This window comes from Simochromis diagramma, unplaced genomic scaffold (genome assembly GCF_900408965.1).
Source record: "Simochromis diagramma unplaced genomic scaffold, fSimDia1.1 OVJJ01000603.1, whole genome shotgun sequence".
Classification (NCBI taxonomy): Eukaryota; Metazoa; Chordata; class Actinopteri; order Cichliformes; family Cichlidae; genus Simochromis; species Simochromis diagramma.
The window spans coordinates 17,256,537-17,275,679 of record NW_024387414.1 but is presented as its reverse complement, the minus strand read 5'-3'; the positions used below and the strand labels follow the sequence as shown (position 1 = coordinate 17,275,679).

The 19,143-nt window shown below is 40.9% G+C and overlaps 3 protein-coding genes across 8 annotated transcripts; 2 read left to right on the top strand and 1 right to left on the bottom strand.

Annotated features, from left to right (window-relative positions):
• The first annotated feature begins 59 nt into the window (after nucleotides 1-59).
• On the top strand, nucleotides 60-11,766 carry ccpg1 (cell cycle progression 1). Of its 4 annotated transcripts, XM_040011332.1 has the most exons (12): nucleotides 347-536; nucleotides 1,549-1,837; nucleotides 3,762-3,851; nucleotides 4,310-4,427; nucleotides 4,528-4,613; nucleotides 4,707-4,890; nucleotides 4,980-5,072; nucleotides 6,259-6,603; nucleotides 6,740-6,801; nucleotides 7,592-7,711; nucleotides 8,338-9,629; nucleotides 10,882-11,761. In XM_040011332.1, exons 3-12 carry the CDS (start codon nucleotides 3,792-3,794, stop codon nucleotides 11,072-11,074), a joined length of 2,553 nt encoding a protein of 850 aa, XP_039867266.1. In that variant the 5' UTR covers nucleotides 347-536; nucleotides 1,549-1,837; nucleotides 3,762-3,791; the 3' UTR covers nucleotides 11,075-11,761. The 4 variants fall into 4 exon arrangements, with proteins under 4 accessions (XP_039867267.1, XP_039867266.1, XP_039867265.1 ...); XM_040011333.1 differs by lacking the exons at nucleotides 347-536; nucleotides 1,549-1,837 and adding an exon at nucleotides 60-134; XM_040011331.1 differs by lacking the exon at nucleotides 1,549-1,837 and having other exon boundaries at nucleotides 348-536.
• On the bottom strand, nucleotides 11,635-15,973 carry pigb (phosphatidylinositol glycan anchor biosynthesis, class B). Its single transcript, XM_040011335.1, has 12 exons — nucleotides 15,833-15,973; nucleotides 15,622-15,745; nucleotides 14,996-15,113; nucleotides 14,790-14,894; nucleotides 14,441-14,571; nucleotides 14,039-14,179; nucleotides 13,902-13,953; nucleotides 13,578-13,789; nucleotides 12,692-12,756; nucleotides 12,384-12,606; nucleotides 11,913-12,090; nucleotides 11,635-11,840 (listed from the first exon to the last, which is right to left on the bottom strand). The coding sequence occupies exons 1-12, from the start codon at nucleotides 15,942-15,944 to the stop codon at nucleotides 11,727-11,729; spliced, it is 1,575 nt and encodes a 524-aa protein (XP_039867269.1). The 5' UTR covers nucleotides 15,945-15,973; the 3' UTR covers nucleotides 11,635-11,726.
• LOC120721190 (protein PIGBOS1) lies at nucleotides 15,892-18,436 on the top strand. 3 transcript variants are annotated; one of them, XM_040011336.1, is made up of 4 exons: nucleotides 15,900-16,005; nucleotides 17,253-17,303; nucleotides 17,706-17,736; nucleotides 18,097-18,436. In XM_040011336.1, exon 4 carries the CDS (start codon nucleotides 18,140-18,142, stop codon nucleotides 18,296-18,298), a length of 159 nt encoding a protein of 52 aa, XP_039867270.1. In that variant the 5' UTR covers nucleotides 15,900-16,005; nucleotides 17,253-17,303; nucleotides 17,706-17,736; nucleotides 18,097-18,139; the 3' UTR covers nucleotides 18,299-18,436. The 3 variants fall into 3 exon arrangements, with proteins under 3 accessions (XP_039867271.1, XP_039867273.1, XP_039867270.1); XM_040011337.1 differs by lacking the exon at nucleotides 17,253-17,303 and having other exon boundaries at nucleotides 15,892-16,005; XM_040011339.1 differs by lacking the exons at nucleotides 17,253-17,303; nucleotides 17,706-17,736 and having other exon boundaries at nucleotides 15,893-16,005.
• Nucleotides 18,437-19,143: the final 707 nt, after the last annotated feature.

Genomic DNA, 19,143 nt, shown 5'->3' with positions numbered 1-19,143 from the left:
TTTGTTAGATTGCAACACCATGTTTTCCCAAACCAGTCGAGCAACATGTTATGTATTCATTAAGTCTTTTGCAAGAGACAGGGAATTTGAGCTCACAACAACAACGACCACGTGTGTTCAGTTAAAGTTTTCAGGTATGGCGTTTTGCTTATTTAATGTTCTGCTTAGGCTGCACATCTAAACATATAAAACACTCATTTGAAAAGCTCTTCATCGACGTGTCTCCGCCCTCGTTATTGTTACTGTGTCGGTGCTTCGTCACGCTTCCTTGTTTATGTTTTTTTCTTTTTCGCAGCCGCACGGGGATTTTCGCTCCACCCTCGCCGAGTTTGTTTGGCCGCCGAGCTGACCCATGGGATATGTAGTTTCGGGTGTTCGCAGAAGACATTGCACCGCGTGTCCAACTAAACCCTTTAAAACTACACTTCCCTACGCAGTGTTACGCAGCGTTAACGGATAAACTGGCTCGGGCATATACTGCAATAACTGTGGAGCTTCTTGCAAACAGCTGTCTCGCCGCCAGGAACAAAACACTGGTGAGTTTAGGCACTTATCGTCATACTCTAGGTTGCAGTGATGTTAAACGACTGTTAAAAATAACGGATAGTCTCGAGACGGTTTCAATTATACGTTCCGACGACGTTTATAGAGGTGACGGTAATAACAAGCCTCTGAAGTTAGTTCAGTAACAGCGAAACTGACGCCAAATGCGGTTATTTGATGTCAGCGGACGAAGCTGGTGTTCGCTGGGCGTAGCTGCTGCAGGTTTAACCGCAAATTTGTCCATTAGAGACGTAAACAGCGGCTTTTTTTCAGCGTGAGGCCGCGCGCTGGTTGGCATCGTCTTCTAGCTTTCACCGTCAGGGGGCGCTGGTTCCTCTGTTTGTTTACACTGCCAGGTATCAGCTCGTGACCAGCTGTAAAAAAAGGCATTAGCTGCGGTTACAACACATCGACAGGGGGGGACATGTAACCGGATTCGGGGAGAGGAGTTTGAGACTGCCAAAGTTAGGGGTTATAACGGTATTATCACAGTACCGTGTAGATCTAGGGATGCCACAACAAGACTCCAATGAGATTTCGTGCCAAAAAGTGATTACTCATGTTTCTGTGTGATTTTTTTTTTTATGACTAATATCTGTGTTTATATACAGGCTGTAGTTTATAGGATTTATGTATATACAATAAAGAAATTAGCTGTTATCCAAGTATCTTTATGACTCTGTCTTATTGTATCAGGTCAGTGTTCTGCATTATAATCAACCCAGTCCTATTTGACCACTTTTAAATATCTTTATAAAACTATTAACTAACTTTTGTTGTACTTTCTGCTGGCCTCTTTGCCATTATGCATATTTAGTTTTAGTTATTATAACCTTGCTCGCAACTATATTGTGATGTTGATGTTTAATAGTGTGCCCATCAGAGGGCACGTTGCAGACCGGTAAATGGTCGGTAAATAACAAATGAGTTTTGTGACTTTAACATGAAAGCAAGCAGAAACGAGTCTTCACAACTGATTCATGTTAGTTTGTCTGGTTTTTCTAGATTTGACAAGTCAACCACTGCTTGCCTTCCGTGTCCTGACGAAACACAGCTGATCTACGCAGAACAATGTTCAGTAATAATTAGGCTGATATGAGTAAATATTGGATTTTTAAATCACTGAGAACTGGTATCAGTCTTAAAAACCCTGTATCTAAAGCAGGGGTCACCAACTCCAGGTGTGTCAAAACAAGGATGCAACTAAAAGCTGCATGAAGGTAGCCCTCGAGGACTGAACCAAATGAATGGCTTGTTAACAGACCTTTGCCAAACGTCATGGCATGCTGAAGAGGTAATTCAGCTGTGTTGGGATGCATCTAAAAGCTGCAGGATGGTAGCCCTCGAGGACTGGAGTTGGTCACCCCAGATCTAAAGACTATAAACAGGCCACTTAACCCAATGCAGGGTGGTTGCCAGGCAACTTGAGGACAACATACTATATTGTGCATAATTCAACTTTTGTGGATATGAATAAGATATTTTTATTGATAAATAAAAAGAATGTACAGTTCTTTTATAAGGTGTTGATAAGTGCTTAAATACTAAAAACAGATCATTTTAAGCTGTTGCTACATGGTTTCTAGGCAACATGTTAACATCTAGATAAGAACCTTCTGGAGCCTAAGATGTATCTGTGTGCAAAGCTCCTAATGGTGCAGGAGGAGACGAGCAGAAAGCTCTTTTGCGTGTTACAGTCAGAGCCACAAACTACAATGAGTTGGACAGGCCTGCTGTGAATTTTTTGTGGCATACAGGTCTTGCTCATCTTTTCACTACAACATATTGTCTCAGGTGTAGGTGGAGCTCAGCGGGAGCTCCACTGCTGCAGCAGTCTGGCAGTCGAATGTAAAGTGACACCACTGGTCAGCCGAGTGCCGCGTGATGGGTGGATGAATTTATTTAATTGATGTGTGGGGGTTTGGTTTTTTTCTTTATATGTAGCTTGGTGATAAAATGGAGTGAAAGTAATCCCTGCTGTATAAACAGGATGTGCAGTGATTGATAGAAGTTTAATTGCATGCTGTGCCACTCTCACCTGCACATCTCACTTTGCCTTTCACTACAAGAGGCTGAACAGCAGGCATAGTCTAAGTCAGATAGAAATAATAACTCAGTGATTTGTGCAGCTGTTGGTGTCACTGCCTGCACTGTTAGACTGTTATGTGTATTTATTTTGCTATCCCTGTGAAAACCCACACCCCGCTCATGCCTGTAGCTGGGTGTGGGTGGTGGTGCTGAAGCGTTTAATTGATCCCTGCGTGACTTCTGAACAAGCTTAAAGTGTTTTTCTCAGCAGCTTAGGTTTCTGTTTATGGGTGGGATGGGAAAGACGGTGCAACATAAAGAAAGAACTTGAGTGCTGCATCGAAGTGGAAAAGCTGGAGGATTTATTTACTTTATTTCAGACCTACACGTTATTTCAGAGGACAATATTGTGGTATTGGTTGTATAATTGTTTATTGGTTGCTTGGTTAATATTTGTACATTTCTTCCTTCCAGCTTTTAAAATTCGCTACTTTTGCTCATTTTAACCTTCAGTAATTTTGAAAATTAAGGGAGATTTAAGGTGTTATTTGGACAACATATCAATGTGATGGTGTCACTTTAAGTGGAAATTCAGCCTACCACATAGCCCAGTCAAGAGGCCGATGCCGTTGGCAGCATTTGCACTTATCTGTCTGGTGTACCTGCGTCGCTCTGCAGCTGGCGGCAGTGTTTCTCTCTTCAAGTTGATATCAGAAATGGCAGCAGTCAGTCACAGTTGCTGTGCTCACATTAACTTACAGTGTCGATTTAATACAGAAATATAAAGTATTTTCAGAAGTTTTAGGAACTAAGTAATTCAATTTATTGGAAACATAATCAGCAGATCATTATTGTTAGTTGCAGGTTGATATGTTAGAAAATGGACTCGACTTTCATCATCTACAAAAACCAAACTCTGCTTTTATATTTCTGTATGTCTGATAAAAGCATAACGATATAAGAAACTCAGGAGCTATTTTCCTCCAGTGAGTGCCTTTACTTTATCTAAATTTTCTGAATTTACATACATATTTTATTTGTTTACTTTTATTACTAGACTTACTTTGAACGTAATATTTTTCCAGTGCTGGTTTTCTACTTTTACTTGTGTAAAGCTTCTGAAAACAATTTTATTGTAAATTTGAAAATGATGCTCAGTCAAGTTCAGGTGTTCTTCTTCTCTCCTCCAGACGTCTGTGTGCTGCTGACAGCTGACAGAAATGTCAGAGACCTCCAGCGATGCAGAGTCCTCCTGTGGCTGGACTATTATTAGTAATGAGGTATAAATCCTTTCCTCTGTTTATCCTTTATCCTTACCACTTGTTGTCTTATGGTTTTTATCATTTTAATCAGGTCTGCATGGGTCATTAAGTATAAAATGTCAATGAATTGTTGAACATGTTGAAGAGATATGCTACATTACAGTTTCCTGTGTTCTTTCTTCAAGTTTATTTTAGAGTTTTACAAGATAAACAAGTTTAACTGTAAACCAGAGTTTGCTGACACTGACAGCACTAGCCTGTTTATGCTTAGTTTTTTTTCCTCATTAACAAGAAAAATTTAAAATATTTTTCTTCATTGATAAAACCTTCAACTTTTTGCTATAGCTGGTCAGTTACAGCTATAATTCATCATTAAATTGTCCTTTTCTGAATAGTTAATTACGGTCAGGTATTTATAAAGAAAGTTCAATGAAGTTCATCCAGTGTGTTTGGTTTTTGAACGTTTGTGTTTGCAGGGTTCAGATATTGAGACTTTGGGATCCGAGACAGCAGTGGAGTACGGAGCTGAGCTGTTAGAGCGCCCTCTGGTGCATGAACCACAGGCGCAGGATGTTCAGACTTCAGTATCTGCTGGTAAAGCTCCTTCTTCTTCTTCTTTTTTTTTTTTTTTATCTAGATGTGACTTTGATTGGAGTTTGTTTGACACAACACACATTTATGTTCACATTGACAGCTGTGTGTGCAGAAGAAAGGACTGCTGATTCACTAGACAACACTCTGGGAGAACAAACTTTAGATGAGACACTGAACGCCTCAGAGGTGAGAGGACATGAAAATGTCCCCGGAATAATTAATCCAGAGCCTCGTCCCTTCTTCTCGCTGTATAACTTGTCTTCATTGTATCGTCTGCAGGCCGGAGACGAAGCTGCAGGGAAAGAGCCCGTGCTGTCCTCCAGCGACCTCTCCGACATCGTGACTCTGCCAGACTTGAAGGAGGGGGAGCATGCCGAAGTGGAAGAAGAGGCAGCCGTCAGTGAAGATCTTTACCTCGGCACCTCCTGCAGCAGCCAGTACACCTTCAGTGCTGCAGAGACCGGTAGGACGGCGCACACACACTAAAGACAGCTGATTTTATTACCAACATTAAAACAACAACACAAACATTTCTCCTGTTTGCCAAAGCAGGTTTGTTGTTGAGTCACTGGAAACTTCCACAGACTCTGATGAACTTAAGCAGCCGTCTGAGAAGTCAGCTGACCGGTGGCCGCTCTTTTCCAGGTCCAGATTTGAAAATGCAGTGACTCTGATTTGATGCTTAGCTTGGTGAGCAGCGCTCGAAACTAATCCTGATGCAGCTGAATCACTGTGAGGTGATGAGATGCTGTCAGACAGTTTAAAGCCTGTGTGCCTGAGCAAATATGAGGAGTCAAATACTTTGATTTATTTATTTAATTTTTCTGTGTGGAGAAGTGAGATAATAACAATAGCCTGTATGTAAAGCATAGACAGTGGAGAGGGTTTCAAACTACATTTAAAGTCTCATCTGGTTTGTGTGGTATACATTTTTAACACACAGGGGTGTTTATCTTGTGAATTATGGTAGCAGAACAGTTAAAATGTCTTGCGGTATGGCTGCCTTTAAATGACTGCAGTATTCCTTAGTTTCTTAGTCAGATCTGCCTCGTTCCTCCCATTTGGTCACAAAACCGTGAGATAGGGATAGCCAGGTCCAGGCTGCCAAACTGTCTGTAATCAGCGGTACTGTAGACTCAACTCTGTAGTTTTCTGAATGTGAATGCAGGAACAGTCTCTGGAGTAGCACCAGAGAAGTAGTGTCCTTTAAATTAGTTATTTCTTTTTAGGAATTGGTGGATAAGTGTGTATGCTTGTGTTTTTCAAACACAGCAACCGAGGAAAGCAAATCTCTGATTAAACAAATAGTTCTAAGCTTTGTTTTTGTTAGTGCTGGCTTATATACCGGTTCTCAAGCAAGCTAAACCAGTGAGCTAGAGCATCCACTGTGGCTTTAAGGTAATATGACAGGGGCCAACAAGTAGTACTCAGGTGCAACTGTCCATTAAAGGTGTAGTTAAACTTCAGGGCAGTGTCACTGGTTCAGCCCATGTAAGATCCAAATGAGCTATATGTGGCACACAGTGTACAAATGGATCAGGGGTCTCACTGCCAGTAAATGGTATTTATATAGCGCTTTACTAGTCCCTGAGGACCCCAAAGCACTTTACACTTTCAGTCATCCACCCATTCACACACACATTCACACACTGGTGATGGCAAGCTACATTGTAGCCACAGCCACCCTGGGGCGCACTGACAGAGGCTTGTTGTCTGCATGATTAACTGCACCAATGCCTGCTTTTTGAAACCGTTTGCATGTGTGCTGTTTTTTGTTTTGTGCTTTTTTTCCTCTCTTCATGTAAAACTTCTCATTTTTTTTTAACCGTAGTTTTCCCAGTGCAGCCGCCAGCAGTGACAAACTCGAGCAGCAGCGAGGACGAGGCTGGACGCAGCGCCAGCACTGTTGTACGAAGACGAAGGTTGAGGAGGAGTACCACAAACACCGTGACTGATCCAGAGGACGAGGCTGTGTTGGAATCTCACCCAAGTGATGATGATGATAAAGGGGAGCAGGAGGTTAAAGAACAGAAGCAGCAGCAAGAGGAGGAGGAGACTGAAGTGAGAAGAGCTGCTCGGGATGTTGAAGAGAGAGCCCAAAACAGCAGCATCTACAAAACGTCGATCCTCATCACTGTCGTAATAGCTGCCTTCCTGTGTTTGGGTCACTTCTATGGTGAGTAGTCCAGCTTTACTGGGATAAATGCAGAAAGTTTTCTTGGACCTCAACTTTAGGGATGTACTGTAGCTCATGTGGTTCAACCTGTTTCCTGTAGGCTGTGGAACTAACGTGTAAAAACTTTCACTTACAGAGAAATACGAGATGAAGAAGAAGCTCTTTGATGTGGACTATGTGATGGACTTTACATCCCAGGTCAGTGACTACACAGGTCCCGACTCGAGGAGTAATTTTATTATTTTTGGTAGAACAGTAATCATGAATTTCTGTGCCGTGCTTTTGATTTTTGTAACTTCTTACATGGATAATTTATCACTTTATTTGCTTTTATTCTTAAATCCTTCATAATGCTGTTGTGTGTATGAATTTGATCTACAATTGTGCAGTAAAAAAAGCATCAGAATCAGACTCAGATTGCTTGGATCCCTGGCTGAGTAGGTACTAAAAGAGTATCTGATATCAGGTACTACCACCTAATGGAAAACCCTAAAAACCTAGTCGAGCTGAGTTGGTACTAGTGTAACAGAAACTCACAGTCGTAAAGACTAAATGTGGATATTTACCTTCCTCTTATACAGGGGTGTCAAACTCTTTTTAGTTCAGTCCAAATTTAACCTGAAGTGGGGCATTCAAACAAAACACTGCTGCATATTTCTTAACTTATAACTTGATACAATGTGAAAAGGTTCACTTCAACCAGAGCTGAGATTTTAATAAATCTGGAACCAGAAGTCAAAGTGAAAGACATTTAATAGTACTTAATGATTTCACTGCTGTTTCCCACTTTATAAATCTGGCCTCAGGCCTCATGTTGGACACCTCTGCTCTTATAAGATGTGAAACAAAAATAGAACCAACAACCATCTGGGTATTGAGCTTCAGCTCCCATGAACCATATTCATCTTAGATAGATAAAAAAAATCAAAGATGGAGGTGCCATAAGCAGGACTTTGATGGGCTTGTTTTACTTCTTTTTCTCACTTAGGAAGAGTTGTTCGAGTATGGCATGGAAGAAATGCATGACGACCAAATTCCATTGCTCATGGAGCTTGAGAGTATTAGGAACGAGAACCAAGAGCTTATTCTGAAACAGGCTCATGTTCAGGTAACTGATGGTGACACTCCAAGTTTATAATATTCTGTCAGAGCCTCTTCACATTTTATTTTGAGCATTTTAACTTAATATACATCAATACAAACTTTATATCCCAGGGTTATGTATATGTATGTAATAATACCTACATAAATAAATTAAAAAATGTACACATTTTTCCAGATACACAAAATGTCAAATCTGTATCTCTTAACATTTTACACGAATGTAACGTTAAAAAAACCCCAGGAAAATGACATCACCTACTCTTGTGATGGTGCACATGAAAACATGTGATAATTCTTTCTGACAACATGACAACATATATTCCAACATAGGACGTGCTGTGAACAGCTGATCAGATCTATAAAGCCCCCCACCCCCATCTGGATCATGTTTTTGTTGCTGTGTACACTTTTCACTTGATTTCTGCAAACCCAGTAGAAGAAGAACAGGGTGTTTCTATGCAAGAAGAATTATTCCTCCACCACACTTGGTTGCGTTTTTCTGGTATTTAAAAATAGAAATACTAGATATTTAGTTTTATTGTTGAAATATTGAATGATTTTAGTGAATGCATTGCTTCAGGTAATCACAGCATATGCAATCTTATGTCTGTTCCTCTTTTTTCCATCAAGACCCAGAGAGATAAGTTGGAAATGTTGCTGAAAGAGAAGGAGGAGGAGAACACTGACATGGTGTCTCAGCAGCAGAAGTTAGCAGCTGAGAACCAGCTGCTGAAAAGCTCTCTGCAGCGAGAAGAGATGTCGTTGTCAGCCGTACAGGAGGAGCTGAAGAGTCTGCACTCTAAGATCAGAGATCTGGAGTCGATGGAAGAAGGAGCCGACTTGCTGCTGTCAGAAAACCAGAACCTGAAAGAGCAGCTGGAGGAAGAGAAGCAGGTGACCAGAAGCTTCCACGGCCAGCTGACTAACATGATGGCCGAAGCACAGACACTGAGAAAGAAGCTTGACAAAGAGAGGAAGGTCACGGATGAGCTGAGGAGAGAGCTAAGTCAAGTGAGAAGTCGATTCCCAGGAGCCGGAAAGGAATTGGGTTCAGAGGCGGAGGAGCTGCAGTCCCGTCTGATGGAGCTGGAGAAGAGGCTGAGCTTTGAGCAGCAGCGCTCTGACCTGTGGGAGCGGCTGTATGTGGAGACCAAAGAGGAAGGAGCCAAAGGAGACACGGAGCCCAAAGTGAAAAAACCAAAGCATGGCATGGCGGGAAAAGTGAAGGAGACGTTTGATGCTGTGAAGAACTCCACCAAGGAGTTCGTACACCACCACAAGGAGCAGATTAAAAAAGCCAAAGAGGCCGTGAAGGAGAACCTGAGGAAGTTCTCTGATTCTGTCAAATCCACTTTCAGACATTTCAAGGATTCTGCCTCGACCTTCATCAATAAAGCCCGAGGGTTTTATAAACAGAGAAGCAATGAGAAGAATACAAGGGAGTCGTGGCAGCACAGATCCCACAAGCCTCATCAACGACACAAACACGACTCTGGCCACAACACCCGGAAGTCAGGAGACAAAGTTCACCAGGACTGGGAGCAAAACACTCACAAAGCCCACATGAAGGGATGCTCCGGGGTTTTCGACTGTGCCTACCAGGAATCCACCAGGCTCTTCAACAAAGCCACAGAGCCAATCAGAGCTGACGAGTTTCACAAGCTGCTGCAGAGCTACCTGCAGCAGGAGGTCGACCACTTCCACCATTGGAAGGAGCTGGAGACGTTCATCAACAACTTCTTCCGCAACGGAGTGTTCATTCACGACCAGATGCTGTTCACAGACTTTGTGAGCGGGGTTGAAAACTTTCTCGCAGACATGCGCAAGTACCACGGCCTCGATGATGACGCTTTCGGGGATGTTGATGACTACATCTACAGGCACTTCTTTGGAGAAACAAACACAAAGAGTTACGGCCCGAGGTGAGCGTCCAGAAAGATCCTTTAATTTATTGTTAGGTTGCGTCTGAACAATTTATAAAAGTTCTGGATGGGTGAAAATAAATTCTAGATTAAAGTCATAAATTTACAAAAAACCCACCAAATTTCTCAGAAACAGTCCAAGTGAAGCTGTTATAGTGATCTAAACTAAAAATGTGTGAAAATAACTAAAATAAAAACAGACCTTTAAAAAAAAGTCAGCTCCTCTAAATGTTCAATAAACAGTAATAATCAAACTAGAGCGCTCAGACACTTTTAAAGCCTCACGCTGACAGGAAAATGGGGCGGAGCTCATCAAAGGTGGCTCGATAACTGTAAGGAAGCAAAATAATGGCTCAATAGTCACACTAGAGTAAAACTATGATGGTCAGCTCAGTTTTTTCATTACTTTTTTCTTTTCTTTTTTTGCATCTGACTGCAAATCATTACTTGTGCAACTTTTTGAGCACAAGGCGATTGCACGGGTCACCTGGTGGGTGGAACTCAGACTCCAAACAACCGCAGTCCATCAGAGACTGACTGGTTGGTGAAGAATTGCAATCAATTGCTGTAACTCAAATTACTTGTAAATAATGTAATTTCACTGTTTTCAGTCGTTCCTCTTTTTGAATGTTGTTTGTAGTTCCAAAAATTAATAACTGAAGTAATTTAATCAAAATTCATATGTCTGTAGTTTGATTATCTACTGGAAATAACTGGTGTAACATACAAATCATAAATGGTTTTTCTCCTTTAGTCCTGCATACAATTCAAACACAGGGATAAGTGTATAAACAGTTTTATGAATGATTTATTGGGTTGTACAAGCCTTCATCGGGTGTTTAGATAAGCTGATTGAATCTTTACAATAAAATGTGTACTTGGAGTCCACCTCTGACTTTTCTGGCTGACTTTAAGCTTAAATAGTGGAATAAGTACGTGGCATCTTCTACCAGTTCTATTATTCTGATGTCTGCTTACATTTTAGCATTTACACAGGGTCCATTTAAGCCAGGGAGTGAAGGTCATTATTAGAGGCACACCAAGTGCCGTCACCACTAATTACTATTGCCATGGTAACAGGTTTGCACCTGAAAACAAACAAAAAAAATACACCTTTTGTCCCCAACAAAGGTTGGGGTTAGTTGAGTGAGGACTGAACCTGTTTTCTTCAGCGCTGCAGCCGGTTCATATTTATTTATATCATCACGCTCACGGTGATGTCATTCGTCTGTGTTGTGTTTGAATCATCCAGTGGGCCGTTTGAAGGACCCGAGGCAGACTCAAAGGAGGAATCGAGGACAAAGCAGGAGCAGCGTAAGCAGCAGCGAGCCCGGTCTCGACCCCACAGCGAACGCAAGTGGAGCCGATCAGGAAGAAACGCAGACAGACACATGGCTGACGTGAAGATAGAGCTGGGCCCGATGCCCTTTGACCCCAAATACTGAAACGATTTCAGCTAGTTTATTACAATGGCTACAAACTTTAGTTGCAAAGTCATCTTTTTTGTTTTTGTAAGTTTGCACAACTTTTGAATGCTACTGAACGGCCTTCAGCTCTTTGGTGTTTGGTGAAGAAATCATTAGGTTGGAGTGGAAGACGTGGGCTAACTACATGTAGCTTGAGTTTATGTAAGATGTTAAACTGAGTCATTCTTTAAATTTTGGCTGGTAAATTTTAGACTGATGAGCACCTCCCTCTTCAGCCCCAACACCTTCATTTAAAAACAGCAGAGACTAAAAAAAAAAAAAGGGGGGGGGGGCACTTCTGGACGTTTCTGTGTTCAGTTTGATGGTTTTAATTTGCTGCTACACTAACAGCTTTGTGTGATGTGAGAGCTCACATGCTGTTTCCTATCATTCCACCTTTAACTTAATTTAACTGGACAGTTTCACTTGTGATGGAAAAGGAAAAAACTGGAAAAAATAACATTTGAGGAAATATAACTGTATATAAAATGTTTTTTTAAATTGATGAAAATTTAAATTGATGAAAATGAATGACAAGATTTAAGTGTAAAATATTTATTTCCATTTGAAAAAGAAAACCCCCCACATGTTTTGCCATAAGGACAGAAAGTTCCCATTGTTCCAGTGTTTGTCAGTGCCTTTCATAAATAAAGATGCTTCCTCCGACTCTTCCTTCAGGAAAATGAGTGTGAAATATCTTTGCTGCCCTCACAAAGTTATTCCCTTCCAAAAATACAGAGATTTCCTGTGAAGAAAACACACAAAATGTGCTTAAAAACACTGCAAGCAAAAATTAGAAATGTAAATTGTGTCTTACCTTTTCCAAAACATCAAACATGATCAGATGGGTGGGCAGAGAGGACTTGTATGGGAATGAGGTCCTGAACCAGAGAAGAGGCTCCTCGTAAAATCTCTCAGCTTCATCCACGTAAGCTTCCTCTCCCAGATCTGGAGGACACTCGAGAAATCTCATCTTAATCGGGCAGTGGATGTGGCTGTGAGGAGACAGGACCATCAGCTGCATAGCATCATAATGTGATCGAGGAAATGAGCTCTGAAGACTGACAGAGGACAGCTAAGCACGTTTATATGAATCAATCTTTCGTACCACAGCAGATACATTATTAAAACATGTTTCCAGTGTTTTATTTTGAAAACTCTGATTTTAAGTGAATAAATCTTAAATATCAGGTTAATACAATCCCAAATCTTGAAAACTTGGGATGCTGTGTGAAATGAAAACAACTGAATGCAGTGGTTTGGAAATCTATTGAAACACATCAAATACCTGTAGAAGGGTGTTGAGTGGCAAGGCATGAGAAAGAATACATCCGGCTGTGGACGGGTGGTGGAGACATTGCCTACGTCACAAAGTGGCTGTAGGTGGTTCATGACGTCCAGAGTGCCTCGCTGGTGAATCAGACCAGTGTACAGAGCAGGAATAAGATTGGCCGATAACAAGATGGCTGCTGCAGGTCGACGCCACGATTTCAGATGAGCCAAAGAAATCCCTGTGGAAAGAAAACGTTTATTATATAAACACATCTGGATGGAAATGACCACATACTGCAGTTCTGATGTGAATACGTGACTTACCACAGAAGACCATACAGAAAGGCAGCACTGGATAAATGAATCTGAACTCCTTGTGTGGAAGCAAACTGGAAGGAAAAAATAAAACAGGTCAGACTGTCTACCAACCAGGACCCACAGGAAGCTTTATAGGAATCTGTTACATAACAAGTAGCTGGAATTTAAACAGGTTTCACACTGTTAAAAAAAATAAAGAAAAACTTTTGCAAATGTCTTAGGAGAACTCAAAATGAACAAAGGGTTTTGTTGAGCGTAAAAATAAATAAATCTGCACAGAGATCTTTAAACCATCAATTTAAACTCCGTCCCTTCTCCTCTTCTTTGACTATGTGACATCCTGGATGTCTAGAACAGAAACAGGTGAGCAAAAGAAAAAAAAAATATTGGCTGATCTATCGACTTTTTAAATCACCAAAATAAAATTGGTATCATAAATAATAAATGAGTCAGACTCTAAATCAAACTGAATGGTGAAGTGAATAAGGCTGTTTGCCTTTAAGTTACAATGTTCTGTTGGAAAAAATCTGGCATTTGTGCAGAGGTTTCTTTGACGAGCACCACCAACATAAATGTTTTAAATGGGCCAAACACACTATGCACGCTCTGCAACACCAAAAAATGCCAGAGAACATGAAAAGAGCTAAAGCCACAGACACTGCCTCCAATTCGCCCAGATCCAAAATCCACACATGCATGCGTTGAAAGAAACTCCACCCATAGAAGGCTCCACTCTGCAGCCAATCGGGGTCCAAACAGACATCAAATATTTCACACTAATCTTTTTTTTTTAAAGAATAAAAATAAGGGGCAAAGGAAACTCTGCATTTGTGTTTAATAACCATAAGCCAGCATCACAAGAACAGGTAAGCAGTGTGTGTTGCAGCTTCACCTGTAAACTGCGATGGTCCAGACAACAGCTGCCAGCAGGATTTTGTATCTCTTGAAGGCGAGCATGCAACCATGAAGAAAGAGCGGGAGATGAGGGCCGATCACCACGGCAAAGCCCTGAGTGAGGTACCAGTGCCAGGGGTGAGAGCCGTAGAAATCAGCCACACCGTGCAAGATGTTAAACTTGAGGAAGTTAAACTGCACTGGTGTCCACTGGAAAACAGAAAGGAGCCGTTACAGCCGACCGACTTCATGCTGAGGGAGTTACTGGATATGTGTGTGTGTGTGTGAGTGTGAGAGAGAGAGAGAGACACGCAGATTTTACCTTTTCATAGAAAAAACAGTCAATCGCTGTTGAAGTGACAACGGCCAACATCCTAGTGATGACAGAACAATCATACACCGGAGACAAAACACTGTAAAGCTAACGGTTATAGAGGAGAAGAGGCTGAAAGTACGAACCCTGTGGGAATGTAGTGATGAGTGATGAGCCTCAGTTTGTTGTCTTCCTGCCAGAAATGATACAACAGCAGAGGAAACCAGACGATCACGGCCGTCGGGCGAATAATCACAGCCAAGGCCACCAGGGCCAAGTACTTCTTACTGGAAAACAGCAGCGTGTATATAAAACACCCCACAGAGATCATCAGGGTAAATAAAAAGTACTTCACTTCACTTCAAGGATACTTTCTGATATGTATCCTCTGTGTAAGATTTTTTTTCTCTTGTTTTTAATGTATTTTTATTGACTTTTTAATTCAGTTTTTTTCTACTTTTAACTTTTTCTGATTTTTTTTTTCCCTTTTTTATTTATTTCATGTTTCTTAAATCTATTTTAGAAGAAATTCTATTTAAGATCAAGACCTGCTGTGTGTTTTGGACCCAGGCAGAGGAAAGTAAGAAAGAGCCAGAGTGGTGATGGTGGCCTCCATGCTGTTGGTCAGAGTCCTGGTGCAGCAGAACCACGTAAACCAGGAACACATGTGACAGAAGAACTGGAGGTGAAAGACAAGTGAGGATTAGGTATGAAAACTGCAGAGCACTGAAGCAGTTTTTACTATTATTATTATTATTATTATTATGCTTAAACCGCAGTGTGAATTGAACAAAATGCAGGTTTCCATCTTCCATCTTTAAAATAATCCCAAGCACAGTCACCATGCAAAACAGTCTGCTTATATTCACTCAAATCTTTCATTATACATCCACCTACTGTCCATCTTGCAACATCCTGATTTTCCAGCGTTTGAAGCAGGAAGAAGAATTTCACGTCAGCAAACGAAGCCAGAAGCGACTGAAGAATTCGCGGAAGCCAAATCTGAAGAGCCAGACAAGTTTATAGAAACTTCGTGACTGCAGGAAATCGTTCAAATGCTCATTAAAAAAAGATTACCGAGAGAAAATAATAAAGAAACTTGCCAGCAGCTGAACCGAGTCGTAGCTGATGAACTGTAAGATCTTATATAAGAATGCAAAGAGAAGTGGATATGAGAATCCTCTTATTCCCGCCTTCCATTCCCAGGTCAGATACCCATAAGTTACTGTGTTAAGGTTATAACAGGATAGAATAACAATGGCATAAAGCTGCTTTTGCGATTTAAAACAGTAAATAGTCACTTCATGTATCTCTGCTGGGAACCATAAACATAAACAGGGGGTTTGCACATTTCAGTTTAGTTTTTCATTTTCTTAATGTTTAACTGGTGGAATTGTATCAGGGGCAACAATTAGGAAGTTCAGAAAAACACAAAAAAGTAGAGCTCAACAGTCTAACCAAATTTGCAATCACTGGCAACTTTTCAACTGTTAAAGCAAATATTTAATCAGCGAATCACAGGCCAGCAACTCAACTGCAATTAGACATGGTGACATGATCAAGACACCTGCTGATCTCCAATCTGAGCATCACATTGGGGAAGGAAGGTGATTTAAGTGACTTTGAACACAGCAAAGTTGCTTAAAAATATTAAATAAAAGTAAATGAATGAATAAAAGTGCACGTATCCACTGTCCCCTCTGTGACGAGTGTCTCCCAAAAAGGATATTTGAAGACCATCCTATGGGAGACCTCCAGAGACTGCCAGTACTCATCCGGGACGAAGCTGGTTTGAACCAGGAGGCAGTTAATCAGCCTGAACACGACACAAAACACGGTCACGCTCAGCACACCTGTGGAGGTCAGACAAATGAGCACATTTGAGCAGCTGCGGTGAACATCTGTTTTATTTCTCTTTGTGATAAATCTCAGAGCCCCACCGATGTTCAGGGGACTCTCCTCCTGCCTGGAGTACAGCTGGGATTTACGTCTCCTCAGCTTCACGTCCTCCACTTTGCTCCCAAACTTCAGACGTGAGCGCAGATTCTCCATCTTCACGTAAACCTCTTGCGGGCATAGCTCACCTCACCTGTCCCCGGATGTGTTGCAGCAGGTAAGTTCGCTCCTCACACAATCAAAAAGTTAACATATACGATCAGTTTTAAAAGTGAAGAAAAACTGAGCTCCAGGCCTGCCGACAAGGGCGAGCGAGCTTCGGGTTTATTTAACAAGCATTGTTAGACTGTTACATCTCCAAAAAGTCTTCATAAATGTAAGTTAACTTCAGTTAGCTAAATGAACTATGGAGCGCTTCCGCAATCATGTCTACTTCCGGTGAAATGTTCTCCCCCGCCTTCAAAATAAAAGCTCCTTTATTTATTTTGTCATCCTGCTGTTTTAAGGTTGCATATATTGTCCATTCACAGATGCTCAACTGGATTTAGATTAGGAGAATTTGGTGGCGAAGTCAACACCACACACTCATTGTTTTGCTTTGTGGCAGACTTCAGCCATTAGGGAATGCAGTTTCCATGGAAGGGTGTACATGGTCTGCAACAATACTTATGTAGGTGGTACATGTGGGTTTTCCAGCAAAAATTGTCTAAAGCATCATGCTGCCACCACCAACTTGCCTTCTTCCCCATAGTGCATCCTGATGCCTGGTTTTCACCAGATAAAACATGGACACACCTGCCCATCCACGTGATGTAAAATAAAACATGATTCATTTAAACAGGTGATTGCCCCATGGTCCAGTTTGTTGTTGGTGCTTTTGGTGGTAGACGGGAATCAGATTGATCTGTAATGCACAGGGGTGTTCTGACACCTCTGTAGCTCATCGGAGAGCCTTGGTTGCCCATGCCTCTGTCACTAGTTCACTCCTGTTCCTTCCCTGGACTACTTTCAGATACTGACCACCAGAGATGTGCAGCAATGTGTTAAAAGTACAATTAATGCAATTACATTTTTTCAAGTAACGAGTAAAGTAAGGGATTACTATTGCAAAAAACTAATTAGATTACTCTTACCTTCCCATGAGCATGCTGTGTTACTGCATTACTAAACCATTTTGTTTGTGAGAGTGTCTCATGACAATGACATACGAATGTGCGACGTCCATGGTAACAACAGAAGTGTGTAGATCAACAGTCGATAATATAGAGTGTGGGAGACAGTATGACAATGCTGCATTTAAAGCTTGGAAGTACTAACATTACTTTGAGTTTGATTCTGTAAAAAGTGACAAAAACATTAGCGTCCACTGTACACTCTGTGTGGGAAGAAAATGTGTTTCTACAGTGTAAAAATTAAACTTGAGCAAGCACCTAGCAAACCGACATGGCAATGTGAAATTCATAGAGAAGCCCTCTGATCCCCCCGCTGACATGACTGCTGTGGCACCGGACAAAGGTCAGATGGGCTTAAAGGTCTATTATTATTATTATTATTATTATTATTATTATTATGTCATATCTTACATTGTGTCATATTTTTAAGAAAAATATTCCTTTGAAACGCAAGCCCTGACAGGAAGTTAAAAAAAAAAAAATTCAACTTCACCTGCTTATGTGTCCCATAATATTAGCTTAGGTATTATGTCAAAATATGTTTGCTTTTTCGGTGTTTTGTTTTTGTTTTTTGTGCGTGTGTGTGAGCAAGCAGCAAGTAACTTTACGCTCCTGTAGGTGGTGCAGTGCAGTTTTCTTCTCAGCGTAGAAGAAGAATGTCATCCTGCTGTAACTGACTGTCCTGCTTGTTCTTTCTTCTGTTTTTATCTCCTCGGGTTTTTATCTTTGTGCGTCTGCTCCGCAGTTACAAATACATCGATCAAAAGGCTTCCTCGGTGAGCTATGAAAGTTACAAATAATAATTTTTAAATAAAAAGTTTTTAAATTTGAAATGTTCCCAGCTAGAAGGTGAACACACTGTGAAGCTAGCGATCGGCCTCTTCTATTATCCGATATGGATTTTTCAAAATAATAGTATACATATAGTTAGTTTTCCAGAGGGGGAAAAAAAGCACTGAGCGGTGGTGCAAACGAATTTGCTAAGACCTAAAAAGACTTTTCACTTTCCTCACATTTTTGTGCCTTTGTAGTAAAGAGATGAGTGATTTCACTACTGTTTTCACATGTTTCAAAGCTGTGTGCTGGACTGGCTTGAGCATTTAAAGTGTCTTATAACTCTTTTGTTGTTCTTTTAGGTTCACTATTGGGAAATCCTAATTTTTAAAAGAATAATAAATCATGTTTCGAAGAAGACTGCCTTTCACACAGTTAGCCTTTGCCACAATGCTCGGAGTTGCCGGTGGAATTTACATCTACAGACCTTATTTCGAGACTGTGCCAAAGACATCAGGAGAGCAGATCCAGGACAAGCCAAAGAAAGAGAATGAACTGGACTGAAGGAGTTCGAGAAGGCAGGAGGCTGCTGGACTGGAGGCCAAACAAAAAGACAAGATCACCATGGATGAAGTCATACTGATTCCTGCTGTTTGTGATTATAAATTTACAGAATAAATATTTAATAATTTCATGTTCTCATATCTGTTTCAGAATGACTTGTAACAAAATTAGTTACTCATCAGTTTCTTAAAAAGAAGTCTTTTCCTTACCTCCTACAGACAACTGTTAGAGTGTATCTCTCATATGAGTAAATGCTGTTACCCATGAGACTGTGAGCCCATAAAGCTTAGACATAACTTAAATTGATCAAACATTACTAAAAGCACTGTAACAGCCCTCTAGTTGTCCTTAGTTGCCCTTGCTGAGTGTTATAAAGTGCCACATTCACGTGTAGACATCTGCAAAGAGAAAATGAGGTTTGTGGTCCACAGCAGCCTGAAAACAGGTCACATTTTGTTCTGCCACATGAAATACATTTGTGTCTCTTCATGGAATAAATGAACTAACAATGCAACTATATAAAAAAAAATATACATTTGTAATTCATTCAATTATCATTAATTATAAGCACTATATAAACAAAACCATGGTTGAAGGGAGACCTCGAGTGGAATAACCTCTGATATTTGATAGGCCCCCATGGTGTTCCTCACAAAATTGTGTTGTGATATCAGTGCAGTGTGCCCAGATCATTTTTTTTTTTTTTTTTTTTTTGTAAAAAAACAAAACAAAACAAAAAAAACCCCTCAACACAGGTGCCTATTTGAACTACACCAGGTCTGTCAAAGATGCAGTTCTAGACTTTTCCCATTTCCTGTGCTTCTAACAGAAAACCACAAAGAAAC